General features: G+C 38.0%; 1 protein-coding gene across 3 annotated transcripts in view; it reads left to right on the top strand.

Annotated features, from left to right (window-relative positions):
- The window catches only part of NR3C2 (nuclear receptor subfamily 3 group C member 2), a 343,191-nt gene that overhangs the window by 239,964 nt on the left and 76,941 nt on the right, over positions 1 to 26,286 (top strand). For all 3 annotated transcript variants that reach the window (XM_059373509.1, XM_059373502.1, XM_059373519.1), the window contains exon 4: positions 4,271 to 4,387. In XM_059373509.1, the coding sequence (XP_059229492.1) occupies positions 4,271 to 4,387 (117 nt within the window). The remainder of the gene's footprint in view (positions 1 to 4,270; positions 4,388 to 26,286) is intronic.

Genomic DNA, 26,286 nt, shown 5'->3' with positions numbered 1-26,286 from the left:
GCCCTTTTATTTTAAACTGTTTTACCACTAGACTCTTTGAAATTTCATGTTCAGTTTAGGGGTCAGCCAAGAATTTGAGGGGAGTTAATATGTACATTTTATCTACCTCCATCCCCCTATGACACTCTTCTTTCCAGAATATCCTTCTTCAATTTCTAGCTACTCTGATAGTCCCCAAATCTGTTCTCTGCCTTCTGAAGTTAGTAAGACTGAGGATTTTGCTTGTTTTCTATCAACCCTGCACTGAGTGGAATATAGGCCCTCAAGGCGAGACCTGTTCAAAGGTGAATCTTGTCTGGGGTGATTGTCTTTTTTCAAGAGTCCATTTTCTTCCAGTTTCTTCATGCTTTTTGTTGCTCCCCAGTGCCTTCAATTCTTTCTCTCCTTTTGTGGACAGTTTATAATTGTTATCTGTAGGAGGTTTATCTGATTCAAGCTGTTCTGCCACTACCAGAACTGGAATTCTCCCCATAATGGACATGTAATTTGAATGAGAAATCTTTGTTTCCTTTATCACCAAGATTCTTTTTAACTACAGAATTATTTCTGTTGCTATATAGTCTGACAAAATATATAGCTACTAATTTGCATAAAGGCCATCTTTGAGAACTTTCAAGTAGACTGTTAATAGTGTTCCCTATTTCCATTCTATCTACTTGGTATCTCAACTTAAGATTAATGTTTCTAAAACACAGCTCTGAACTCAACATATTGCAAGCAAAAATATTCAGTGATATCCCATCACCTGCTGAATAAAATCTGAGTGCTTTAGTTTGTCATCCAAAGCCTCCACTGTCTGGTCCCCAGCATTCTGGTTGTTTGCCCTTTGTTAGCATCATAGAAAATCGTTTACGTGAAAATGCCTGGGATTTGACTTACTCAGGACTAGCAATCTTAATACCAGGAGAACACAATGTTTAAATAAGACATATTAAAGTTTTTTAGATCTTCTACATGCATTCTCTTGTTTTCACTGCAGGTTTTGTTGTTGTACTTTTGTGTTTTAATATAAACTGAGGGATGGGACATACATTGCTTACTAGTGTAAGGTACGATTTAAATCTTTAATGTTTGCACAACTAAAAATATACATGATGGAAAACTGTGAAAACTCTTAGACCCTTACAATGCTCCCATCCTATTTTTGGAAAATGAATTGGTGGCTGCGACCACACTGGTTGGCAGAGACCGGGTATACAATTTCAAATATTGCTGCAGGAAGGAAATTATCCTGTAACCATTATAGTAACATGGATTTTAAGGTGTCTTCATTTTTTAAGAATCCTTACAGAAACATCCAGCTTTTGGAAGTTTCTTTTCTTTCTCTCTCTCTTTTTTTTTTTTTTCCAATTTGTATTCTTTTTGGAAGTTTCTGTTTTTGAATACCCAAAGAAGAAAATCTTCTAGTGTGCATGGAAGACAGTGGTCATTTCTTATGCATTCTTGTATGCCTGCAATCTAAGAGACTTAGTCACATTTTACTGCACATTGGCAGAAGTGGAAAAGAACCTTACATTACCCCAGCCCCTTATGCAAATGTCTGGCAGCCTTGCACACATAGTAGGTTCCCAGTGAATACTTGCTGAATTAAAACCAATTAAAATTACATTTAGTTTTCTCTTTGGACTTTAAAGTTTGTTCAGTTCAGTGTGAGTCGTAGATAAATCTTTGGTTTTGTGTTCAATTTCACACCATCCAAAAGTCACATAATGCTGGTTGTCACTGGATATACTGATGAATAGAGTGTCTTCATTCAAATAGTGTTCCTTTGCTTCTCGGTTCCAAAGAGCAATTTTAGCCTCCCATTGGACCACCAGCAAATCATATTGCAAGTTGATGTTTAAGACTGGCCTTTAATGCACACTGATACTGTCAGCCTTCCTGAATTTTTCCAGTTCCATCATTTGGGGAAGTCACTTTACCAGTGTTAGCATGAGTTTTTTTCTTATGAGCAAATAGCATTAATAATATTGACCTTCTATATCATAGGGTTGTTGTAAGGCTTAAATAAGATAGTGCTATAATAGGATCTTAAAGTTTTATTTTAAAGGTGGTAACCAATTACTTAAGATACTGTACAGCATCATGAAATGTTATATGAATCAGTTACAGTCTTTACCATGTGTATTGATTGCCTTTGTGTAATTATCTATACTTACTTATACCCACTAAGAGCCACCGAATTTTTAAAAAGTCATTAGATTATTATAATGGTAGGTTTTCATTTCTTTACTTTGATAGATTTCCCTATTCTAGTACTGTTTATTGTTATTATTACTAAGATTTACCATAATGTTACTGAGAATGTGCTCTAGATTAAATTATTTCAATTACATTAAGCAACACATTATTTTTATTGAGTATATACTGTAATTTACTTAGTCTCAACAAAGGGAGCATATAGTCCTAAGCTGAAGGGAGTGCTTTAGATCCTGTTTATTGCTTTATAGCAATCGATGAAATTCCCTCTCTCCTTTCTTTGTCTGCATGTTTTCAATGACCCATGACTCAGTCCTCAGACCTCTTCTCTTTCCATCTGTGCTCACTCTCCATATGATCTCATCCAGTCTCATGGCTTAAAATAATGACTGCACACTATTATACCTCCAGCGCAGACCCCTCCCTGACTCCAGACCTGAGTATCTAACTGCCGACTTAGCACATCTGCTTAGAAATTTCTCAAGCATCTCAAACTTAACATGTCCAGAACTGAATTAGGGTAGTTTCCTATAAACCACATGCTCCTACTGTCTTGCCCATTTCAACTTAAGGCAGTTCCATTTTTCTTAAGGGTTCAGCCCAAGACTCTTAATGCCTCTACCTCCCCTTTTTCTTCTGATCTATCAGCAAATGCTAGCAGTTCTACCTTTAAAATGCATCTGACCACTTCTCACCACTGTTAGTGCTACCACACTGACCTGACCCACAGTCATCTCTCCCCTGGATTGTACTGATAGCCTCCTACCCCTGTTCTTCCTATATCTGTCTCCATCCATTGAGTCTGTTTTCAACATAACAGCCAGAGTGATCATGCTAAATGTAAATCACATCTAGTCATTTCTCTGCTCAAAGCTTCCCATTGCACTCAAACTAAAAGTCCAAGTCTTAAATATGGTCTTTACCGTGGCCCAGTATGATCTAACTCACATTAACTCTTTTTCCTTATCTCTTACTTTCCACTCATTCTTTCTGTTCTTTCATACTTGTCTGTTCCTTAAACATGCCAGGTGTCCTCCCCATGCCCGCCCCTACCTTATTTACTTTTCCCTCTGTGTAGTATATTTTTCTCCCCAAGATGTCCACATCGTGCCTTCCTTCCTTCAGACCTCTATTTAAAGCATCTTTGAGTAAGGCCTTCCATACTCTTTTTAAAATACCAGTATTCTCCCACACCTCCACCATGTTATATGCCCCTTCCCTAGCACAGCTTTCCAGCATTTGTATATTTTACCTAATTACCTTGTCTGTTGATTGTCTCCTCCCAGTTGAATGAAGGTTAATGATAGCAGGGACTTCTGATCGCCTCATTCATTGCTCATATTCATTGCTATGTGCCTAGTACCTAGTGGATGTTCTATAAATCTTTTGAAATAAATAAAGCAGTAATAGCGCTAGGCTACAATTTCACATTTTGGTAGTAGATGCCTCTTTCTGACTATAGTCCCACATCTGAATATTTTAAGTTACATTTTGGTCTACAGTTAAAGATTTAACTGTTACAGTAAGGATACACTTAAATATTGTTAAATATTTATTTATTAATATATAATAAATATTTATTAAATATTATTAACAGTTACAGTTAAACATTTATAGTTATATAATCTGTAAGTCTTCTCACTGAAATCACCTGTGTGTAAATGGTGGGCAGCATAGCAACTCCAGCAACTGCAGGAGAGCCTTCAAACAATCCACTCTGTTGCTTCTGTGATGTGTAAATGAAAATTGCACCATTGCCTGAGAGGGATTGGCAGCTACCAATAATTTCAGTATGGAGCATGGCTCCACATATATGAAAGTCAGTTGGAAATAAATGCAGTATTAATCTTATCTGTAATCTAAAATCTCACCTGTGTGAAACTGGCCATGCCCATACCTATATTACCTGTAAATATTATTCCTCTTCTAGTTTTCTGAAAAAGAAATTTCAGGGCAGGAAAAATGAAGTTTCGTATTCTGATTATACTTATTAGTACTTTATATTAGTGTAGTAGTCTTTATTCTGACAGATTTTTTGTTTGTTTTTGTTCTTTGTTTTTTGGTTATTCAGGGCAACACAACTATTTATGTGCTGGAAGAAATGATTGTATCATTGATAAGATTCGACGGAAGAATTGTCCCGCCTGCAGACTTCAGAAATGTCTTCAAGCTGGAATGAATTTAGGAGGTAAGTTTTGTGTTTTTAGTTCAATAAAAATTGTTAATATGTAACATAACACTGCTAAGCTCTGTATACTCCCAAAATCTAAGATAAAACTAACATGGAGCAAAGATTTCTAAAAATCTAATAAGCTTATGATAAATCATTTTAGTATTTCTTTCTTAGCAGGAGTTTAAAAGAAGTATGTTATGTGGCTATGGTCCTAGTGAAGTTTTCAACCCTGAGTTTGCTAAGGTTTCAAGTACTCAGAACAGAACCAAAACCAAAACAAAAATGAATGACTTTTTATATGAAACCATAACTAACAGTTTTTATTACAGTGTCTGTTTAGAAATAAGCCCTGCATGTGATAATATTAGCCAGATAGGAATACATTCTAACTCTAAGAATAAGTGTAATAAATGAAGACCTATATGAAAAAACTTAAAAATGTCACAGTAGCCCACCCAAAGATGGGGTTGGAGGGGGGCAGGCTGGTGAGGGATGGTTAAAAGACTTGAACCAAACACAAAAGTATATGGTGTCCATGGATGGGAAGATTCAGCCTGCTAAAAGTATCCATTTTCTCTGAATGAATTTATAAATATAACACAGTCCTAACAAAATTACCAACTGATGATTCTAAGTTCCTAAAGAACAGCCAGCAAAATTCTGGAAAGATGAATAATGAGGTCGACTACCTTTACCAGATAGTAAAACATATGCTACAACTACAATAATTAAAATGATCTGTTTATTTATCGATTGTAAGACAATAACAGAAATTCAAAGAAATAAATAATACGAGAATTTTGTGTATAATAAAGTTGTCATTCCAGATCAGTGGTAAAAGGATAGATTATTCAACAGAAATTATTGTGACAACTGGGTAGCCATCTGGAAAACAAGAAAATTGAGTCCAATCTCATACTAACTACCCACCCAAATAAATTGTAATCTTTCAAAGTTTTAAACTTGGAAATAAAACCATAGACGTACTAAAAGAAAAGAGGGATTTTTCTTATACTCTCCAAGTGGAGAAGACCCTTCTAAGTATAAAACTCAGAAGCTATGAAAGAAGAGAATTAAGAAATCAACACTATTTATAAATCAAATATTACTACAAAGGCAAATAATAAGAAACTGGGGGAAAGTACTGGCAACTTATAGATAATGGGTTTATTTTTTGCATAAAAATCTCCTATAATTCCATAGGAAAAAGAAACCAAGTTATTATAAAAATGAGATTGAGGGGTGCTTGGGTGGCTCAGTTGGTTAAGGATCTAGCTCTTGATTTCAGCTCAGGTCATGATCTCAGGGTGGTGAGATCAAGCCCCGCATCAGGCTCTGTGCTGGGTGTGGAACTGCCTAAGATTTTCTTCTCCCTCACCCCCTCCTCCCCTCTTTCTGTCCCCTTCTCGGGGAAAAAAAAAAAACCAATAAGATTTAACAAAACAAGAATATGAACAGAACATTTGTAGACAAAAGAAATATAATTGGTTCTTGAAACACATGAAGAGATTCTCAATCTAATCATAACAGAAATGCAGATTAAAAATATGAGTTAAATTTCTTACAAATGCTAAAAATAAAACATTTTTATGATATATTGTTTAATGATACAGAAAATGGTGATCTCATGCATTTTAGGTGGAAATATAAGGTAATACAACCCGTATAGAGAGTGATTCAGTTATTTCCGTAAAATGGTAAAGGACATATATCCCTTGACTTAATGGGTCCTAAGTACATTTTTGCAATATAAGAAATTATACATTCATAAGATATCATAATATTGCTGACCATCAGAAAAACATTAAATATTCATATGTTCAGGATTGGTTAAATAAATTACAGATCCTCTTCAGACAATAAAGGAAGCTCTGTATGGATTGATCTCCAAAATAATCTTTAGTGAAAAAAATAAGATTGTAGTATTGGATGTTTTGCCTACTACAAGTGATTTAACTCGTTTAGAAAAATATATATATATTGTATAGAACATTTCTGGAATAGTTTATAAGAAACTAGTAGTGCTGGTTGTCTCAGTAGAAAGGAGTGGATAGCTAGGAGACAAGGATAGGAAGGAGAATTCTCGTCACTCTATTATCCGCTGTGCCTTTGAATTTTGTATTTTGTTTAATGCGTTGCGTATATACTACCAATTTAAAAGAAATAAAATAATTTGAAAAGGAAATGAGACTTCATTCTTTTTTGCTTTGGTAAATGCAACTGGCCACTAGTCAGGACCTGGGAGTAAACATGGCAGCACACAGAGCAGAGCGACTCTTAGAAATCGGGAGGAGTCTGGGCTGTGGCCAGTTGAGGCTGCTCATGGCAGAGTGGGGCCAGAAGATGTTACATAACCGCTCAGCCGGAGAGACTCGTGCTGTTTAAGAGGATGGGTTCTGGAGCCAGACTGCCTGGGTAGGAACCCTTACCCTACCACTTCCTGACCCTGTAACCTCCAGCAAGTTACCACCTTTCCGTGCCGTGTTTCCTTATCTTTAGCTTGCAGTCATTGGCCTGCTTACCTCAGAGGCTGTGATGAGGGTTGACTGAGTCAGTGTGCAGTGAAAAGAAAGTGATCACTCAGTACATGTCAGTGGTTTGCTGGGCGGTGGCAGTGCTCATTGTGATTGAAAGTACTCGTAGCGCTTTCACACATGATCTGAAAGACGTTTTTGCTCCACGTTTTGCTGATCGTAAATCTCTGCCCAGACTGGCTAAGTGACTTGCCCCAAAATACCACAGCCAGTGAGTGACATGATGAACATAGGCCTTCTAGCTCTGGATTCTTGGTCTGGTGCTTCTAGGATACCACACTGTTCTCTTGTTCTGTTGTGTCAATCAGTGCAAATGCGGCACAAAGATCACCTCCTTAAGCATGTGAATGAGAACTGGAGAAATTAATCGTTTAAGATCTAGATGGCACAAGGGTACAGCCATTGCTTATAAAATAAATTTTAAATCGATTTTGTAAATTCCAAAATCAGAACTTAGGCATACTTGCACACTACTGAGGTATCTTTTAAAGTGCCTGTATATATATTTTGTACTTTATAAAGACCATAAAACTTTAATACATAAATATTATATAAATATCATGTAATTATACTCTATAAAATATAAGTACTGTTAGTTATTATAAAAAAATAACCATATTTATAATTCCTACCTTGTAGGGTGTTGTTAAGGGTTAACCAAGCCCATCCATAACCTGTAAAACAGGGTTTCTCAACCTCTGCAGTGTTTGATATTTTGCGTCCTTTGTGTATCAGCATCCCTGGTCTATACCCACTAAATGCCAAGAGCAGTCTCTTCACCCCAGGTGTAACAACCAAGAATGTTTCCAGACTTTGGTAAATGTACCCTGCGTAGCATCAAGACCCACTGATTTAGCTATAAGAGTAAATTACTGTAAGCACTATTCAATGAGATATTTTCTGCTGAGATATAAACGCCAGCAGGGAAAGAATTTTTGTCTGTTGTGTTCATTGCCTTTTCTGCAGTGTCTAGAACTGTGCCTGGCACAAAGCAGGTATTCAGTAGCTATTTGTTGAATGAATGAATGAATGATTGAATGGCATTTTTGAGGGCTTCTGTGTTCTAAGCATTTTGCTAGGCCTTTTATAGGTGTCATCCTTTTTAAGCCTCACATTACAACATGTGATACATACTATTAAAACTGTCCGTTTTGGAAATGAGTTCACAGAGGCACAGAGAGGTTAAAGAACAGGCCTAAGGCTGCAGAGCCAGGGAACTCAGATCTCGTCCCTGGCATCAAAATCTGTGTCGAGCATCACTGTGGTTCGACATAGGTCGGCTATTTGTAGATTGGCACATCTAAAATGGCCCAGATTGTCTGTTAATGGCAGCCGCAGCATCCTGCTTTTTCATTTGTGTCTGTAATGACCTGTGAGTGGGGTTTGGCACAGGACCTGATCTAGAACTCACATCATTTGTCATTAGTTTCTGTATATGCGGCATAGGTTCTGTGGGTTTTGGTAAAACATTTTACTAGAGAGAAAGCATACTGTGAATCTTTGTCATTGAAAGTATTGAGTCAAAAAATGGGCAGAGTAGAAATTAATATTTATGAAGATACTTTTTTCTTTAGGCTCAAGTTCTAACTTAACCACTTCTGGCTCATGGATTACATCCTTAACATCTACTAATTATCCAGTTGCGGTGACATACGTTGGAATTTTTTTTCTTTTTCTTCTGTAATTTATTTTGAAGGTTTGCTCTTGGTTTCAATGTGGGCAATAAGAAATGCAAGCATTTTTATTATATTCAAAAAAACATGAATTTTCACCTTTTACCGTGAAGCAGTTTTGTAAATTAAAAATGTGAGTTAAATTACAAGCCTGTATCTAGACAAGTCCCAGTCTCACCCATGTTCTTAACAGAGCAGGGCTGTCCAGTTTCTTCTGATCCACTCTTCTTCCCTTCTGTCTCTCTTGGGGGATAAGGCAGTTGCCAACCCAGTGTAATATTTGGAAGGCATTTTCTGTTGGTGAGTGACCATGACTCTGGGAACAAAATTAGCCTTCCTGTCCCAAAGGCTTCAGGAATCCAAAATACTTTAGAATAATTTTTTTTCCTATCTTATCAGCTGGTTAGCGTGTAATTTTAACCATTGTCCCCATGCTGGCCTCTACCCTAGAGAGTGGGAGGACGGAAGAAGAGCAAGTAGATTTTTAGTTCTCAAAAATTAAAGCCACAAAATGTGCCTCTTCCCTTTTCTCTAGACCCACTCCCTTCTTTCTACCACAAGCACTATTCCTTTTCTTTAAAATCCTGCTGAGCTTTAGGCTGCATGCAAAGGAAAATATAGCAGAAGATGTGAGAATGTCAACAGAGAAATTGAAAGGAAAATAACAGCTTTCCTGGCCCCAAGCTGGGCCTGCCACTCTTGCTATAGCCCCTATCAGTAGATCTAAAAAAGTCATGGTTCCATATGCATGAGAATTTACTGCTTTGCATAGCTTTCTGCAAAGGAATTAATCACTTTTACTTGCCAGTGTTCTGAAGAGGATGATCTATACAGGTCTTTAAGAGCTTCTCCAAAAATAGATAAAACATAGCATTAAAGCCAAGTGGCCCTCAGACCAAGAATGTGTGTGTGGGGAGGGGGAAGGTATTTTCAGTTGACTGTACTCTCGCCATAGAATACAGAGGGGGTCTTCAAGATTTTTCTTGAAGATTTTTCTATCCTCCCATTTACAGATGAGGAATTTGGAATCCAAGATCATATCATGAGAGACTTAAAAGATGCAATGTAAGGATTCTGATTCTGTTGTCTTTCTCTCTTCCAAAGCACACCCCCCCCCCGTTTCATTTTTCATTAACTAGTAGTGTAAGTCCACTTTCACATTCCTTTAATGAAGACTCTAAAATATTAAAATCTTCCTAATTTCTAATTTAGAAATTAGACTTTACAAACCACAGGCTATTCCTAACTTGGGTTCCAGTTTACTTCCAAAGCATATCGGCAGCTTTCCTGAACGCCACCCATCACTTTCACACAGTTCAGCAGGAGCCTTCCTTTGAAGGGTAGCCCTGTCAGGCAAGTCTACTTATTCCTCTCGGAATGGACCATACCCCATGCAAAGAGAGGAAGTCAGGCATAGGAAGCAACAGTAGACATCCAAGTTGCTTTCTGGAGACAGAGCCAAGGCAGGTCAGTAAAAAACGGAACCAAACATAACTCTAATTCTAGCAGCGTTCAAAGAAACAGAGAACTCTTGTATCAAGAACTCTTGATGAGAATGGAACCAGAGAAAGGAAAATCTGTAAATTAAAATTCATCCACATAATGCGATATTAATAAGCCAATAAAATGGCAATGAAAATACATAGCAACACAGAAATTTTCTTAAAAAAAAGTAATAATGAAAACTTAGCATGCAAAATTATTTAAGTTACTTATTTTGTGATTACAGCTCTATAGGAAAAGACTTGCAGGAGTCAAGAGGTTGGGGGGAGATCATAGAATACCAAAAATGGCTGGGTTTGTGAGTACAGTGGATGTAGGAATATAGTAGATATATGAATGGGTATAGTCAAAGTTTTTCTTTTGCCTTTCCAGTTTTTTAATAATATGAGCATGTTTTATAATAAAACTTAAAATAGAATTCACAGTTTTGAACTAAAAACGAAGGGACACTTGAAAATAATACTGCTATTGAGCAGAAAACGTAGAGAATCAGATATACAGATAACCAAAGGAGTTGTCCCTGGACAGGAAGGAGGAAAAGGAGAAGAGAGATTAGAGACCTCAGTAAATCAATCTCCTGCTGTGAAATGCTTTTAAAAACCAAAATGGAGAAGTGAGTGAAAAACAAAAGACCCAGAGATGGGAAAATGACAGAGTCATAACTGCCGAGCCAAGCCCAAGGAGAGGGGTCTGTTTACTTGAGGGAAATTGACTTTACCTGCCAGCGACTTGCTGCAACTAGTTGGCATGGTCACCTGCAAAACTCACATACACTGTGGGTCTGGTGAGAGAAATTACAGGATCAACGCCAGTGAAGAGTAGGTTTAATATCTGAAATCCAATAAGAAAAACAATTTTTATATCTTTAAGGGTCTCCCGAGGCAGTAGGATATGCAGTAGTCTGTAAAAGTTTAGAAAGCCCAAGTGTACCGAATTTTATGAAGAAATACCATTCCTTGGGTTTTTTTTTTTTTTCTTTCCAATCCCTCTTGCTTGTAGACAATAAGAATTTCAGTGGGACTGTTGAACAGTAAACTGGAGGGGAAAATAATACATTTTTATAAATCAGTGAAAGTATGTTTCTTTTTAATCTTCATGTATAAGTTAAGCAGTATTAATTGTCTCAGTAATATAACTTGAATTGAACAACTGGCATTTTTACCCTGCAAAATTTCATGGAGGAAAGTTCAGGATTGATCCCAAAGCAGGCAGAATTTAAAGATTTACTGTGTTTCTTCAATTCCAAGGCATTTTTTTCTTTTCAGATTTTAGCTATTATGATTATATAATTTGCAGTCAATATGTACATTTAATTTTTGTTAGTTTCACAATACTCTTAATTATATTGGGGTCTTATTTTGTGACTGATGACACCTTAGAAGTAGTAGAGGCGTTCAAATCAAAGGTTCGTCTGTCCCAAGAATATACGCATTTGTAGGGACATACTTGGGCCTTGGCAAGCTTACTAAAGTAGGCTGCTTCCCTTCTGTCTTTTTAAATATATAACCCAGAGATGTTGCAAAAATTCTGCTTGGTATGCAGAGACCCATTGTTATGTCCATGTTTCCTTTAACTTTTTTCTTTCTTTTTTTTTTTTTTCCCCCATTTGTGGTCTCTCCTTGTAGGTTGTCACTACCTCTTATTTAATTGGTGGAAGAGCTTAGTCTTGACTTGGGGCCAGGCTAACTTGTCACTGGCTACAGTGACCTCCAGAGACCCAACATCAGACCTGGCCCTTTGTCCTGCGCAGTGCCTCACGTGTACAGTCTCTCTTTCGGCTGGACTACAGCAGCCTTTCATACATTCACTGATGTTTTCTGCAATACACACTTGTTTTCCAACTCTTTGATAAACTATGGGGGGTTTTGGTTTCAGTTTTGTTTTGTTCCTGGAGCTTCATATTGTTACACTCTTTGAAGTTACCTCAGGAGACAGTTTTATTTTAAGAAAATTGTTGGTTTCACAACTAGTCTTTGGGAAAAACTGGGATATTCTTTGGACACATCAAGTTTTCAATCTCTAGGGCTTTCTCTTTAATTTTTTTCTCTCTCTTTTTATGGCTTGTTTTTTCAAGGAAGAAGTTCTTTTCTCCCTCACTAGGTGCTTTTGCTTACTTGTGGTTTTCACTACACTTGTCTCTATGTACTGCCTTCTGTGTCTCTCAGCTTCATTGTCACCTAAGTATCCTATATTCAAACTTCCCAAGAAAGGATCTGGGCCGATTGGTTGATCCCTACCAGAATGGACCTTCTGGTTGGGTGGAGTCCTCCAGAGGTCTTTGCCTCTGCTGCCCCTACCTTACCCAGGTCGATGCGGCAGGTTATAGACCCCTGGGGCACAACAGTTGATGATTTTTGACAAGAAAAATTTTGATCCCATTTTTCAGAAAGGAATTGGAAGTATAGATAGCAATCATACTGTAATAGATTCAGTACAGACTCATAACAATTACAGTCATCTGTTAATTGTAGAGAATCCCCTAAATCAGTTAATTTTTTCAACTCTGATTTTTATTCATGTGTTATAAGTTATCCATACATTTAAAAGTAAAAAAGCATTTGTTTCTAGTTAGCAAATTGATAAAGGAAAATAACTTCTCATGCTTCTTAGAACACAACTACTAAGGCTTTATTTTGGAGTTTAAGAATTTTTGACATAGCTACTTTAAAAATAAACAAAAAGCTCACACATACACACATAAAAAATCTTAACTAAAAAAAGAATCAATGTGTAAAGTATACATTCTCTTGTAGAACATCTCTCTATATACTCCAATTGTTCTCTGACCCTAAATGCCAGACTCTAGGAGAAAGGATGAGTTCTGGGGTTAAGGAAAGGTAGGGAATAAGGGCTAAGGAAATGTTAGAGAAGATGAAACCACTTAAAATCAAGCATCATAGGTTTACCATACTCATTCAGCTTAGAAAGGTGTGAACACTGTTTCTAGGTAAAGTTCCCACCTGTTCTGTAGGATTCACTTTACTACCTCAAACACTGGTTTCACGAAGTTAAAATTACTGAACAGGTATATCCACTAAGGCATGTAACTTAATCTTTTTCCATTTGAAAACCTAGAGACTAATGGTCATCTGTTTGTTGGCTTTCTGAATAAGTATCTTCTCCCCATATTCGTAGTAAAATGTTACGAGTGGGAAGATGGGGAGCAGAAACTAGTTATATTACAAAAAGTCCTCTGTCCTCACCTCTAGAATATACAAAAAACCATCCAGCTAACTTGCCAACAGTTCTTCAGTCTTTGGTACTAATATGTATATTTAATATAATTAGAATCTTTTAAGATGATGATTTTTCTGGGATAGAAAACATACCTTTTAAAGGCTAACCCAATTCTAACAGATTTTTAAAATATTTTTATTGATTTATTGAATTATAAAATACATACTGCAGTGATTAATAAAGTAATAGTTCTCTTTAATATATTGAGAGAATAAAGATGGACGTTTGCTGAGCACTTTATTTACTGATTAAAAAATAATGATTTACATTTTAACAAGAGACTTTAAAAGCTGAACTAGCAAAGCTAACAAAAATGGTTTCTTCGGAATGTGCTGCTTCATTATTTTGAAAAGGAGATCTATCAACAATGATATAAAGGCAGTTGTTGAGTTAGGTCATAAAAATAAGAAACTCCAAAATGTAATTGTATATTTCTCCCTTAGTGTTTTGTACAGTATTTGTTTTGAGAGGATAATAATATGAAATATGTTTAGTAGTGATAAAGATAAGCAGTTACTCTGTTGCCATATACTTATCTTTTATATTAAGATGAATCTAATTTGTGTAGGAGAGAATCATACTCTCTATAAAAGGGCATCTCTGCTGCATCTGTCCATTGATTTGTTCAGCAAATCTGTGTCACATGCCTCTGAAATTCCAATATCCTCCCATGATGTCGCCAGTGTGACATGAGAAGGCAGGCATTGGCCTTGCTTTCAAAGACCTAATCTTTAAGAATGAAGAATTTATTATGGGCCAGATAAGCATTAAGAATTGCAGCAGGGCCTTAAGAGCACCATTAGTGTTGACGGTGGCACAGATCCCTGGAGTTCTTTGTCTTTGCCTTGGAGTGGTATTATCCACTAACTTCTTGATTCGTATTTATTGATCAACGTGGCGGCCCCTCAAGATGGCTTCCCTTGGCTCTGCCCCTTGATATGTGGTGCATCCTGGTTGCTTTCTTTGTGCAAATGGCTTTATGGCAGTTTCCCATCCTTGTGTGGGACGTTGTCTGGAAAGGAGCAGCTCTGCATCGTGAAGCCTTAAAAAAGCACCACACATCCCCTTCCCACTGCACACCACCCCGGTTCCAACTTAGCACCTATCTTCACTTGATGCTGCTCCCTGAACTCAAATTATGAGATTAGGCCCTTCACATTCTTACCAAAAAATTAAACTGACTTTATCGTGAAGATTTTTGGCCATCTTAGAGGATTTTCCATCATTTCTAGTTTGAGGACAACTGAGACTCTGGTTAGTCTCCTGAGAACACAGACCATGTCTTATCTCCTTTGTAGCTCTTGTAACATGAGGGGAAACATCTGTAGAGAAAGGCCAGAACTTTGGGAGCCACTTTCTAGAAGCTAACCTTCTGCCTGCTCCCTTCAGTTCCTGAACCACACTAGCATGTTACTGATTCCCCAGAAACTTCAGAACTCACTTTCAACAACTGCCAGAGAAGTCAGGAGACAAACTGTTATGAAGAACTTTTTTTGTAATGTTTTTAATTCTTTAAGATTTCTTTTCTCACACAGTTTTCTTAATTTAGAAATAGCCAAATCAAGCCGTTCTTTTTTTCTTTTTTTTTTTTTTTAAGATTTTATTTATTTGAGAAAAAGAGAGTCTAAGCTAGAGGGACAGAGAGAGAGAATCTGAAGTAGACCGTGATACAGGGCTCCATCCCATGACCGCAAGGTCCTCAAGATTATGACCTGGGCCACTTAACCTACTGGGCCACCCAGATACCTCTAGCCATTCTTGATTCTAAAACTAGAGTAGTTCACCAGTAAAAACTCAGTTTCACCTTCATGTGGCAGTTCATGATAATTACTTAGAAACATTTGCATATGTTAATTAGCTCCTTTATTTATTTATTTTTTGGATGGGTGGGGATGGAGGATTAGAGGTAAAGGGAGAGAGAGAACCTTAAGCAGTCTCCATGCCCGCCGTGGAGCCTGACGTGGGGCTGGACCTCACAACCCTGAGATTATGACCTGGGCCAAAATCAAGAGTTGCACAATTAACTGATTGACCCACTCAGGCGCCCCAACTCACTTTTTTTCTTTTTCTTTTAAATCCTGTAGAATAAAAACAAATTCCCAGTCTGTATATGCTCATATATTTAGATAAGCTAAGTTGAGTCAGGTTAGAAATTTTAAGCCACATTCAAAAGATTATGCAGAAGAAAGATAGGAAGCCCAGGAGGACTCTGCAATTAAGGGATATTTTAGGGTGGTCGTTCTTAGTTCTGGCTGCATATCATATTCACACTCGCCCTTGCCCTGCTCTCAGAGCCCTCATGCAGTAAATCTTAAGGAGCATGGGTATCTTTACTTTGAAAAAAACTTACATTGTACATCAGTTCACTAGAGCTGAAAACAACTGTTCTAGGGTTACTAGAACATTGGTAGCAGTTTTCTTAACAGAAGAAAACCCTTTCATTGTTTGGTTTTTTTAAGCACCTTAGGTTTTTGTTTTGTTTTGTTTTGTTTTGTTTTGTTTTTCTATTTAGTGTTACTTTTCTTTTTCTCAAGTAAATCATTAAGCATTTAGAAAATATTTCTTTATTGGGGGAATTCCCCTAAAAATGATATTTTAAGTTAACATATTTGTATTTTCCTTGTTAACCCTAACACAGACTTACAGAGGGCTGTGTTAGCTTTTAGTCCACTGGCTTTAGTGGTCCGTGCTCTTCAAAGCAGTACTTTATAAGTTATACACTTAAATGCTACAGATATGGGGGGCAGAGTGCTCAAAACGCAAAGAATGAACATTGGTTTCTTATCCTGAGAGAGGACAAGTCTGAAACAAGGGCCGTAGAGTTGTCTTCTGGGGAGCCATGAGTGGAGGAGATGAGGAGGCAGAGAATAATCTCAGGAAGAAAGCGAAGGGGGAAAGAAGGGAACGTGGACAGGACTGTGATTGGTTGTAAGACAGGAAACTGATTTAGAAGCACCCTCCTCAGTGTCACGTGACTTTTGTTTGTTGGCTCCCACCTCATACTCTGGGCATGAGTGGACATTTGCACCCCTGAAGAGAGCTGGGAGGAGCCCAAAGGGAGCAAGTTTCCATCTTCCCACACACACAGTGCCACCACCCCTGCCGTGGTGCTCCTCTCTCCAGCAAGTCATCACAGGCCCAAAGATGTCTGTGTGCATTCCGTCTTCCAGACCCTCGAGTGGGTCTGTTCCCCACACAGTTGTTCTTCAGAGTAAAGGACCTCTTGACCCGCTTCTCCATCCTGGCTCAGTAGAGATGGTTTGGGCCACATCATTAAACTTCTCAGATAATGGTGGTGACACATTTCCAGTTGTTTCGTGGTTAAATAAAACTCCTTATCAGGCTTTAAATATATAAGAGCTTTGATTAAAATGCCCTGGATTAAAAAACAGATTCAAAATAAAACTTGAAAGACTTAGTTCTATTTGATTTATTTACTGTAAGGTTCACTAACTGCCCTGTTCCCAGCAGGCTTTCCTATCCTATAGGTCAATTTTTTTCAAAATGTTTGACTCATTTTCTCCCTTAATAAAGAAACTCTGAAGCCTCCCCTTAGGTTATTTGAAATAAAATAAATGGGATCCTGTGACTGAGCATAAAGCCATAAATACAATGATGGTCTGTTTTCAGCCCGCACACATCCCTTTCACTTCCACCTCTCCTGGGCCCTGCAAAGGGTCTGTACTGCTCATAGGCACCGGCCAGTGCAACAGGTCCTGCCAGCCACTCCGCTGTGCCCTCCACACAGTTGGTGACTTCCCCCACCCCACAGCTCCCTCTGCTTCAATGCTGTGGGGAAGTTCCTGCCAAGTCAGCCTCACTGCTGTGAGTGACAAGGTCCCTTTGTCAGGCACAGCAAGGGCCTCTCATTTGCAGCAGACACAGGCAGGCCAAGGGAGCCGCCTGTATCCCTAAGTGTATGAGTTTCCTATCAGTGCTATAAAAAGTACCACAGGATTAGAACAACACACATTTGTCATCTCACAATTCTAGAGGTCAGAAATCCAAAAGGGGTCTCACTGAGTTAAAATAATCAACGTGTCAGGAGGCTGTGATCCTAGGTAGAGGCTCAAAGAGAAAATTCATTTCCTTGCCTCTTCCAGCTTCTGAAGGCTGTGACCTGCTTCCATCTTCATAGCCAGATTAAATGCATCTCCCCTACTTTAACGTCATTAAATCTGCAGAGTCCCTTTTGCCCTGCAGAGTAACACATTCACAGGTTCTGGAGACTGGGAGGTAGATGTCTTTGGGGGACCATTCTTTTGTCGTCACACTATTAACCATTTATATCCAAGAAAACACAGTTACCACTCTGGGATTTCCGGATGGCTTCCTGATTTGGGTCCTGTCCACACTTGCCTGGCTCATCTGCCTCTCTCCTTTCCCCTGACACCATCCCATCTTTCCCTAAAGCCACTCTGATTTCTTGTTCACAACCTTCTGCTACGCCTTTGTCCACACAGTTCTGAAATGTCCTACATATTCCTCCCCTTTGCTGACAAGTCTCTAACCCACTCCGCTCCTCCTTCAAAAAACTCATCACCTCCACACTGAGGACCCCTCACAGATGAGTCTTCTGCACAGTGGGGAGAACTTCCATTCCTTTTTAGACAGTTCCAGGATATTAATATGCATATAATTCATTAAGACTTCTTGTATAAAGCTTTCTATAACTTCCTCAGATGAAGTTAATTAATACCTCCTCTGTAACTCCAAAGCCTTTGTTGGAGCACTTCTCAGATTTGACTACAATTATTTGTTTATAGGTATTTCTTGTCAAATAGTCTTTGAATTTCTCAGCAACAGAACTCTCCCTTTGTCTCTATATCTAGAGCACTTAAACAAATCAGTGTTTAATAAATGCTCATGGGATAAGTGAGTGAATGCATGAGCATGCAGTTAAACTTTGCACAAATATAACTAAGCTGACCATAGCAAAAAATTCTAAGTTTGGTTAGACAGTTATTTAAGGCACAGTATTCTCATTTTGAAACCAGTCCCATAACAAAGACTCCAAGGATGATATTTTAAGAAAGTTCTACTATAAATATTATTGTTTCCATACCCTTACCAGGAAGGTACCGTTTCCAAAAAACATATAAAAACTCTTGATCATAATGTTGACTTATATAGTATAACTGGCAACTTCTTAAATGATAATATATTGCAAAAAGGTTTTTGTGTATCTCTTTGTTTGTTGATGGGGGATTTTATGTGGTGTTTGAACTTCTTAATTATGCTTATCTAACCACAGTTTTTGTCTCCAGTGTAGGAGGATAGCATTTTGGGTTAGCTGTTGTAGCTGTCAAGGTGGAAATTCTAGCCCTGGTCTGATGATTGGTAATGAAGCTTTAAGTTCAAGGTCCAGAGAGGATCCTTTGAGTTGGCCCAGAGTGAAAAGACTGGAGAAATGAACCTTTAAAATAAATGTAAAAAAACAGGGTTATAAGGTAATGGAAAGAAAAGAAAAAAAAATACAGGAGTGCAAAAGACCTGAGATGAGTAGATTAAGATGAAGATTTGGGGGAGCAGCTTAGTGGGATCCCAAGTCCCCAGGTTCATTAATTACATCAGTGTAATGGTCTATGGTCTATGGTCTATGGTCTCCAGAACAGTTATAATCCAAAGTCAAAGTCAGGCATATATGCTGATTTCAGGTGAGAAAAGAAACCCATCTTCCCAAGAACTTCACCAAGATTGACAGAAGTGCCTCAGCCCATGTTTGGGCAGACATTTGAGTGAAGCAGAAATAAGCAATGCTGTGTTTGTGACCATAAATGTGAAGACAGTGTTTTGGTCCCATTTCAGCGAAGTAGAGAAGCCTGCCAGCTGAAGAAGGAGTGTGTTATCAGAAAGGACCTATAAGGCCCTCATCCATGAGAAAAATGTGAATCTGCCGAGCTGAATAGTGTAAAACTACACTCTTGATTGAAGCAACTCTGTACAGGTTATACCTGGAAATTCCTTTATGTTATAGTCATGCTTAATTGTATGCTTCATTAGGCTATGTGCAGGGCTACCATTCATGGGATGAGGGGAAAGGTGCAACTTCCAAAGATGGGAAGTAGGCTATAAACCTATGGGTGTGGACCTTTTTACCTCCAGGTGGTGTCAGCAGGAAGTTGACCATGGGGAGCAGTGCCAGCAACACAGCTGAAGGAAGACTGTTTTGTTTCATTGCAGGAACAAATATTCTTTTAATGGATGGTTAGTAAGGAAGCTTATTGTAAAAAACCCAGCTTGAAGTTTAATGTGAGAATATTGAAGTCAGTCAGTCATTACTCATTTTTTTATGAGTGTAATAACATGCAGGATATGCACTTGTCAGTCAGTACACACACCCTTTGAGCATGTTAGGGTACTTGGCCATGGCTTTTGAATCGCTAACCTGAGGCTGGGATTACACTAAGCTGTGGGAACTTCTCTAGTGTGCCGGTGTGTGTGCCCATGTTGTTGGTAAATTATGTTTTCAGTATAGCCCAGATAATAAGATTTGGATTTCTAAAAGGCTAAACATGAATTTTAAGTTTATGGATAGGTCCTAATCTTTTACAGCACTACTGATGCATACAGAGAATTTTGTACAGAATTAACCCATCTATGAAGCACAGGGGAAGACCTCCAGTGCTCTGTCTGAGGGGAGTAGCCAGCTCTCAGCTCCAAGCGTTTGTTGCCTTTGGGGGGGGGGGGGGGAATACGCAGATCTTGTCAGAATTTAAGATTTCTTTTTGAGATATCAGAATTATAAAATTTCTGGTGAAAGATGCCAAAGTCTGAAAGATGAAAGCGAAGTTTTTAAATTTTACTTAGTTCACTTTCCAGTTTATGACTTCTGTGATCAAGGAAACTAATTTTAGGAGCATAATAAATTAGTATGCTGCTTATTTCAGTTCTCATTTGATTGTTTTTTATATAGTCTAAGAATTTAATTATCTTTCTAGCTCACTGTTACTGTTTTTATCAACTTCCGTAGTGTAAACCAGTGGTTCTCAATCAGGGGCAATTATATCCCCAGGGGGATATTAGGCAAAGTCTGGAAATATGTTTCGTTGTCACAGCTTGGAGTGGGAGGATACTACTGGCATTTAGGGAGTAGAGGACCAGGGATGTAGCTATTTAAATAGTCTATACTGCATAGGACAGAACCCAGCAACAAAGAGTTATCTGGCCTAAAATGTTAGTAGTGATAAGACTGAGAAATGCTGCTGTAGACTGTGTTTTAATTTCTGTGTCTTGCTCATTCCCTTCCCTTTTTTTTTTTTTTTTTTTTTTTTTTTTTTTTTTTTTAAGAACCTTTTTTCCAGGTCCTCTCTGTTTCTCCTCCCTTCTGTAATCTCACTCAGACTGTTTAGGATGGTGGTTCTCAATTTTAAAATGCAAGAAAAAAAATCATATGGGAGTTCCTAAAAACTGAAGACCCTCAGCCCCCACTTGTAGATATTCTGACCTGTAGATCTGGGATGGCCCAAGATTCTGCATCTTGAAAAGCCCCCAGATGATCCTGAGGAAGACCATGTGTAGACCACAGTTAGTGGTAGGGTTATGTTTGTTTTTGGAGTATCTGCTTTTCTTCATTTGTTTAGATCCTTTATTTGTTGAACTTCTCAATTATGTTGTTACTTTTATTAAGCGCTTAAAATATACAAAGCTTTTAATAATTATTTATACTTTGGGAATTAAAATGTATCCATGGACAAGTTAACCAAGTAGCTGGATATTATTAGCTTATAGACTTTCTTCCCAAAATTTCTGGTCTCTTTTCCCTACTTTTTTTGTAATATACTGTATGTCTTCTCCCTGGTTGAGAGCAGTTCCCTGAAAATACAAAAATTGAAAACTTATATTTAATGTATGAACCAAGTCCAAAAAAAAAAAAAAAGCATGGACTCTAACAGCTGAAAATATTAGAAATAATTCATGTAAGTGATTCCTTAACCAAACTGATGCATATGAAATGTTACAAAAAATTAACTTCCTGGAGTTGGTAGTTTATGCCACATACTTATTCTGTGGAGACAGAAAGGTGAGGGCAGCTGTAGGTACATAAGACCCCATTTCTCCAAATCCTGCCTGGCACTTAGGAAAACGGCCTGTTTATGCAGATACCTGCCTTCAGGGGCTTCAACTCATGCCTGGCATTCTCTGCATCATAACAGCTAAGTGCAAATCACAGGGCTTTGAAAGGTCTACAGAAGTTATTCAGTGGCTTGAAATTTATCATTAGAGTGATACGTGGCAATTATTGGGTCACTAATAAGGCATATCCTCTGGGATGTCATTACCAAAACAGATATCCTATACGCAGATAAGACAACTTAGAATCATGCAAACAGTTTTAGTCTACTAACCAGCTTGCCACCTAGAGTCATGAGTAAAAAAAAATTTTTTTTTTTTATCATGAAAAACACTGTATTTAGATTTGGCCAGCTGGGCTCCGTTTAGACGATCCCAATTTTGTTGGCAACATCCAAAGCATCATAGTCAGGGGCCAGTCGAACATATGCCTTCTTCTCTCCACCAGGCCTGATCACGGAGTTGACCTTGGCCACATCAATGTCATAAAACTTCTTCACAGCCTGTTTGAGCTGCTGCTTGTTGGCCTTGACATCCACAATGAACACAAGCGTGTTGCTGTCTTCTATTTTCTTCATGTCTGCCTTGGTAGTCAGGGGAACTTGATGATGGCATAGTGATGAAGCTTATTTCTCCTGGGGGCACTCTTTCGAGGGTATTTGGGCTGCCTTCGGAAATGCAGAGTCTTGGGTCGTCCGAACGTAGGTGATGTGTGGATCTTCTTCTTTTTGAAACTGTGGACGCCCTTCATCACTGCTTTCTTGGCCTTCCAAACCTTTGTTTTGGCTTTGGGTTTGGGAGGGGTAGGGGCTTCCTTCTTAGCTTTCAGTGCCATCATCGTAAAAGGGATTTCCGAAGAGTCATAAGTAACTTTTTATCCAACTTTGACCACTTTCTCATGATAATCCTGAAGAAACTATTTTTAAGAAAGCCAGAATTCTATTTGGTGGGCTTCATGTTCATGCGATATGAGCAGGTATTAAAGTAGTTATCGGATAGCCAGGAAAGGTCTTCACCTTCTCCCTCATAATTTTCGTCAAATGCCTTCCAACATCCTATAATAAAATACAGATAAATGTTTTACTGAGCCGCTCCTCTATAAAAATTGCTGCTAACACTGCTAATAGGCCACTGAACTTGAAATGATGAGGCTGAATGTATCTTTCACCTTAACCAGCTGGAATCTCAACAAATTCAAATTTCTGGAACTTTATTTCCTCTGATTTAAGACGAGGAGATTAAACTGACTGTTTTGTGATGTACCTTCTGGTCCTAAAAGGCTATGATTCTGTTAGAGTGCCAACAATTTGGATATCAAGTGTTGAACTAGTGAGTCATTTGGGGCAGGAGAAGACCACAGCTTTTCCCTGCATCCTGCGCTCTTTCCCAAGGATGGGTCAGGGTTAAGGGCAGAGTCATTTCCCATCATTACGCCCACAAAAAGGAACCCATGCTGCTGTGTGTGTCTAACTCAGTGATACTAATTGGGCCCAAAGATTAGGAATGTTAAGTACCTCCTTCCTGGATTTTGTCTCTAGATAGAATATTTCTTCTACGAGGTTAAAGAGGTAAAAAACTTAACTTTTGGCTTTTCCCTTTATCATCTCTCATTAGACTCTCTCAAGGTTAGAGCCAGCAGGGCTGCCTGCCCTCCACTACTGTACTTGATTTTCTTCTTCTTGGAGACACCTGACCTGCCTTTGTGATCAAATTAAGGCTGGGTTGAGCCTTGGCTAGAGCTGTTTTCTGTATAGACTGGCCTAGCTCACTGGGCTTTGGGACGAAACCCAACATATTGTTTTCCTCAAGAGCTTTGTTAGAGAATGGTGACTGTAGTCATCACATTAAGAAATGCGACTGGTTGTAGAATATCAGCAAAGCATTCATTCATTTTCACTTTTTCCTCTTTGTTCAGTAAGCACTTATTTAATACCTGCTGTGTGCTTTGATACGTTCTAAGCATGAGAATATAGAACTCAAACAAATGAGTATAGACGATGTTCTTATGTTGAGCATGTCTCATGATCTTTATTATCTATGATCATACCTATAAAGGGAGAATAGTTGAATCTAGGAAAGAATTTTGAATTTTAACTCTAGGACTGAAGAAATTCCTATGACAGCTTACAAATTCTTGAATGGGAATGTTATAGGCTTGTGCCCCCCCGCCCCATTCAATTATGGAAGTTAAAAATTATTATGGGCACTAAAAGTGGTATTTTACATTGTATGTGCCTTAGAAACATATTGTCCATTTGAAAATCATAGCACGAAATTGGCTCCAACCCAAATCAGCAATGAAGAATTGACTTCTAGCCAAGACCTGTGCTCTGGGATTGACAGCCATGGGCCACCCCATGATGCTAGAAGAGGCTCGTTTGAGCACCAGCAAAGCCATCAGTGCAGTTTATCATCAAAGGCACCATCCATTCTTCAGAGCTACATAGAAGGGTGTTAAAAATCACAACAGCCTAGCAGACTGTGTTTTAAATGAAGGGAAACCCATCTTTGGAATATGAGCAGAATACTAATGGCAAAATGGCAGGCAGTTTGTGAGAAGAAACCATAACTGTTTTTGTTTAATCTCCTTATTGTAAATGTGACATTACTTTAAAAATTACTTACAGTGACATAAATCTGAATTCTAGCCTGAAAGAAAAACTTTCAGAATGGCCCAGTTATCCTTCCTGTACTACTTAAATAGTCTCCAGAAGACCTCCTCAGGGCAGCTCATCTTCCAGCTGTGATGGAGAAGGGTAGGCTTATTTTCATCTAAATCTATAGTTCAATCTCCTATGTGAAGGAAAAATAGACTATAAGGAATCATGGAATATAAAAAGGAATTTAACATTTACTTCTCCTAAAAAAGTTTCTTTTTATGGGTTAGCATCATATTTATTAAGAACTTTCTTGAGTCTTTTCCGCCCACGGGTCCTGTCCCTGTGCTTTAATAAAACCACCTTTTTTGCCCTAAAACAAACAAACAAACAAAAACTTCCTGAAATTCTTTCTTGGACCTTTTTTTTTTTTTTTTTTTTTTTACATGTAGCTAAATGATATAAATTTGAAGACTACTTTTGAAACTTAAATGGAAAGTATATTCTTTTAAAGATGCTTTTGTCCTGCCTGCTGTGCTGAATTAGGTTTTGAGAGAGCCACCAAAGCTCTGGAATTTACACTGTGGCAGAATACCAGATGAAAAAAATAGCTGTTCATCTTCTAAACAGAGCGGAGAGGGCAGGCATGGGAGTCCGCCCCCACCCTGGCATGGCTCTGCTCACCACCAGGCAGCTAAGAAGGCTCCTCCTCAGCTGTGACCTGCGACCTACCAACACAGACATCATCAGAGTGCCTCAGAATGTTCTAGCGCTAACCCTGTGTGCAGAGAAAAGCTGGAATGAAAACACGAGAAGCAAATGCAAGAGAATCACTTATTCAAAAAAGGCCATTTGGTTTGGCTCAGCTTTATCTGGGAGTTTCCAGACCAATTCAGCCTGTATCCTGAAGAGATCCCAGCCTAGAAAAATAATTTTTTTTCAAGTACATGCATCATTGGCTACTATTAATTCTTAATTTAGACTTATTCTGATAATGTCAGTGGAATAAAATGTAGAGTAATATTTATTTAAAATGCATGAAAGCTACAAATATTGACATTTGTTTTCTGTTTCCTCAGGGCTATTTAATTTCCCTCCCAACTTGATGTCATCCTGTTAACTTGTTAACGTGTTTACTTATCCTTTTTTTCTATTAGCGTTAGCTTCTAATATGAAGATTTTTTAAAAATTCTGCTTTGCTTCTTTGTCTTGCATTTTTTTAATGTTGAAATACTAGAGTGATCGTACTCAGAAATGCAGAGTGTTTTCTGTGTTATGCCAATTGTTAAAAATACATGTTTATATGAATTCATGGGATTATTATTCTGTGTTTGATTATCTAGTTCACCAATTCTTTTTCTTGCTAAGAAGTTTTAATAATTTTTAATCATCCAGTTATAATCTCCACATCAGTAGTCTCAACTAAAACCTCATCAGTTTAGTTTTCATGTAAGGAATGTAAAGCATTACTTATAATTTGATTAAAATTGAGATGACCTTATAAAAAATATGCTGTTAAGTAATAGTCCTTAAAAATAATTAAAACTATAATGATTTGGCTCTAAGTAATTATTTTACAGAAAGAATATTGAGCTATAAAATCTTTTGAAGAAAACTGGTATTGGAGATAAAACTATCCTCCTAGTCTGCATATTTTTGCATTCCACTCCATAGCTTTTCTTTCTTAGGTGCACAAATAGTAGTCACAAAAAAAAATCTGAAATTGAATTTAGGCCTCGTTGCATTCGAATTCTGGAATACTTGTGAGTTGTAAGGTCACTGGGTACAATGAAAGGGACCAAGAGAAAGAAGCCACAGCACTAAAGTAGGAACAAATGCTAAGAGGGAAAAACAAAACAATCGAAACATGCCTAAAAATGATGTTCAGGCAAATGTTAAAGCATTGTATTTTAAGTGTTCTCTTAGAGCTTATTTATAGAATCTTTTGCCAAAAATGTTGTAAAGAAAAATGCCATTCATCAAGAGTAAATAACCTAATATATCTATTGGATAAGCTTTTGTTTATATATTTATAAATCTAAATAAATAAGCAAATGTGTGTGTGTGTGTGTGTGTGTGTGTGTGTGTATTGTGTGTGTATACTGCTACTTAAGGTAGATCCCACTGAGCCAGCTTGCTGGTTTGAGAAGGTACGCATGGGGCCCTTTCTGTGGATTTTTTGCCCAGCATGTGTCCTAGCATCTGACCAGTTCTTTTTGGCCTGAGCCAATGGAAGATCATGCTAGGGCGCAGGAAGGCACAGTAAATTAAGCTGGGCACTGTAGTCTGTTTCCAGG

The sequence above is a fragment of the Mustela nigripes genome, chromosome 1, assembly GCF_022355385.1.
Source record: "Mustela nigripes isolate SB6536 chromosome 1, MUSNIG.SB6536, whole genome shotgun sequence".
Lineage (NCBI taxonomy): Eukaryota > Metazoa > Chordata > Mammalia > Carnivora > Mustelidae > Mustela > Mustela nigripes.
The sequence above is the reverse complement of the archived record's forward strand: the minus strand, read 5'-3'. Positions and strand labels throughout refer to the sequence as shown.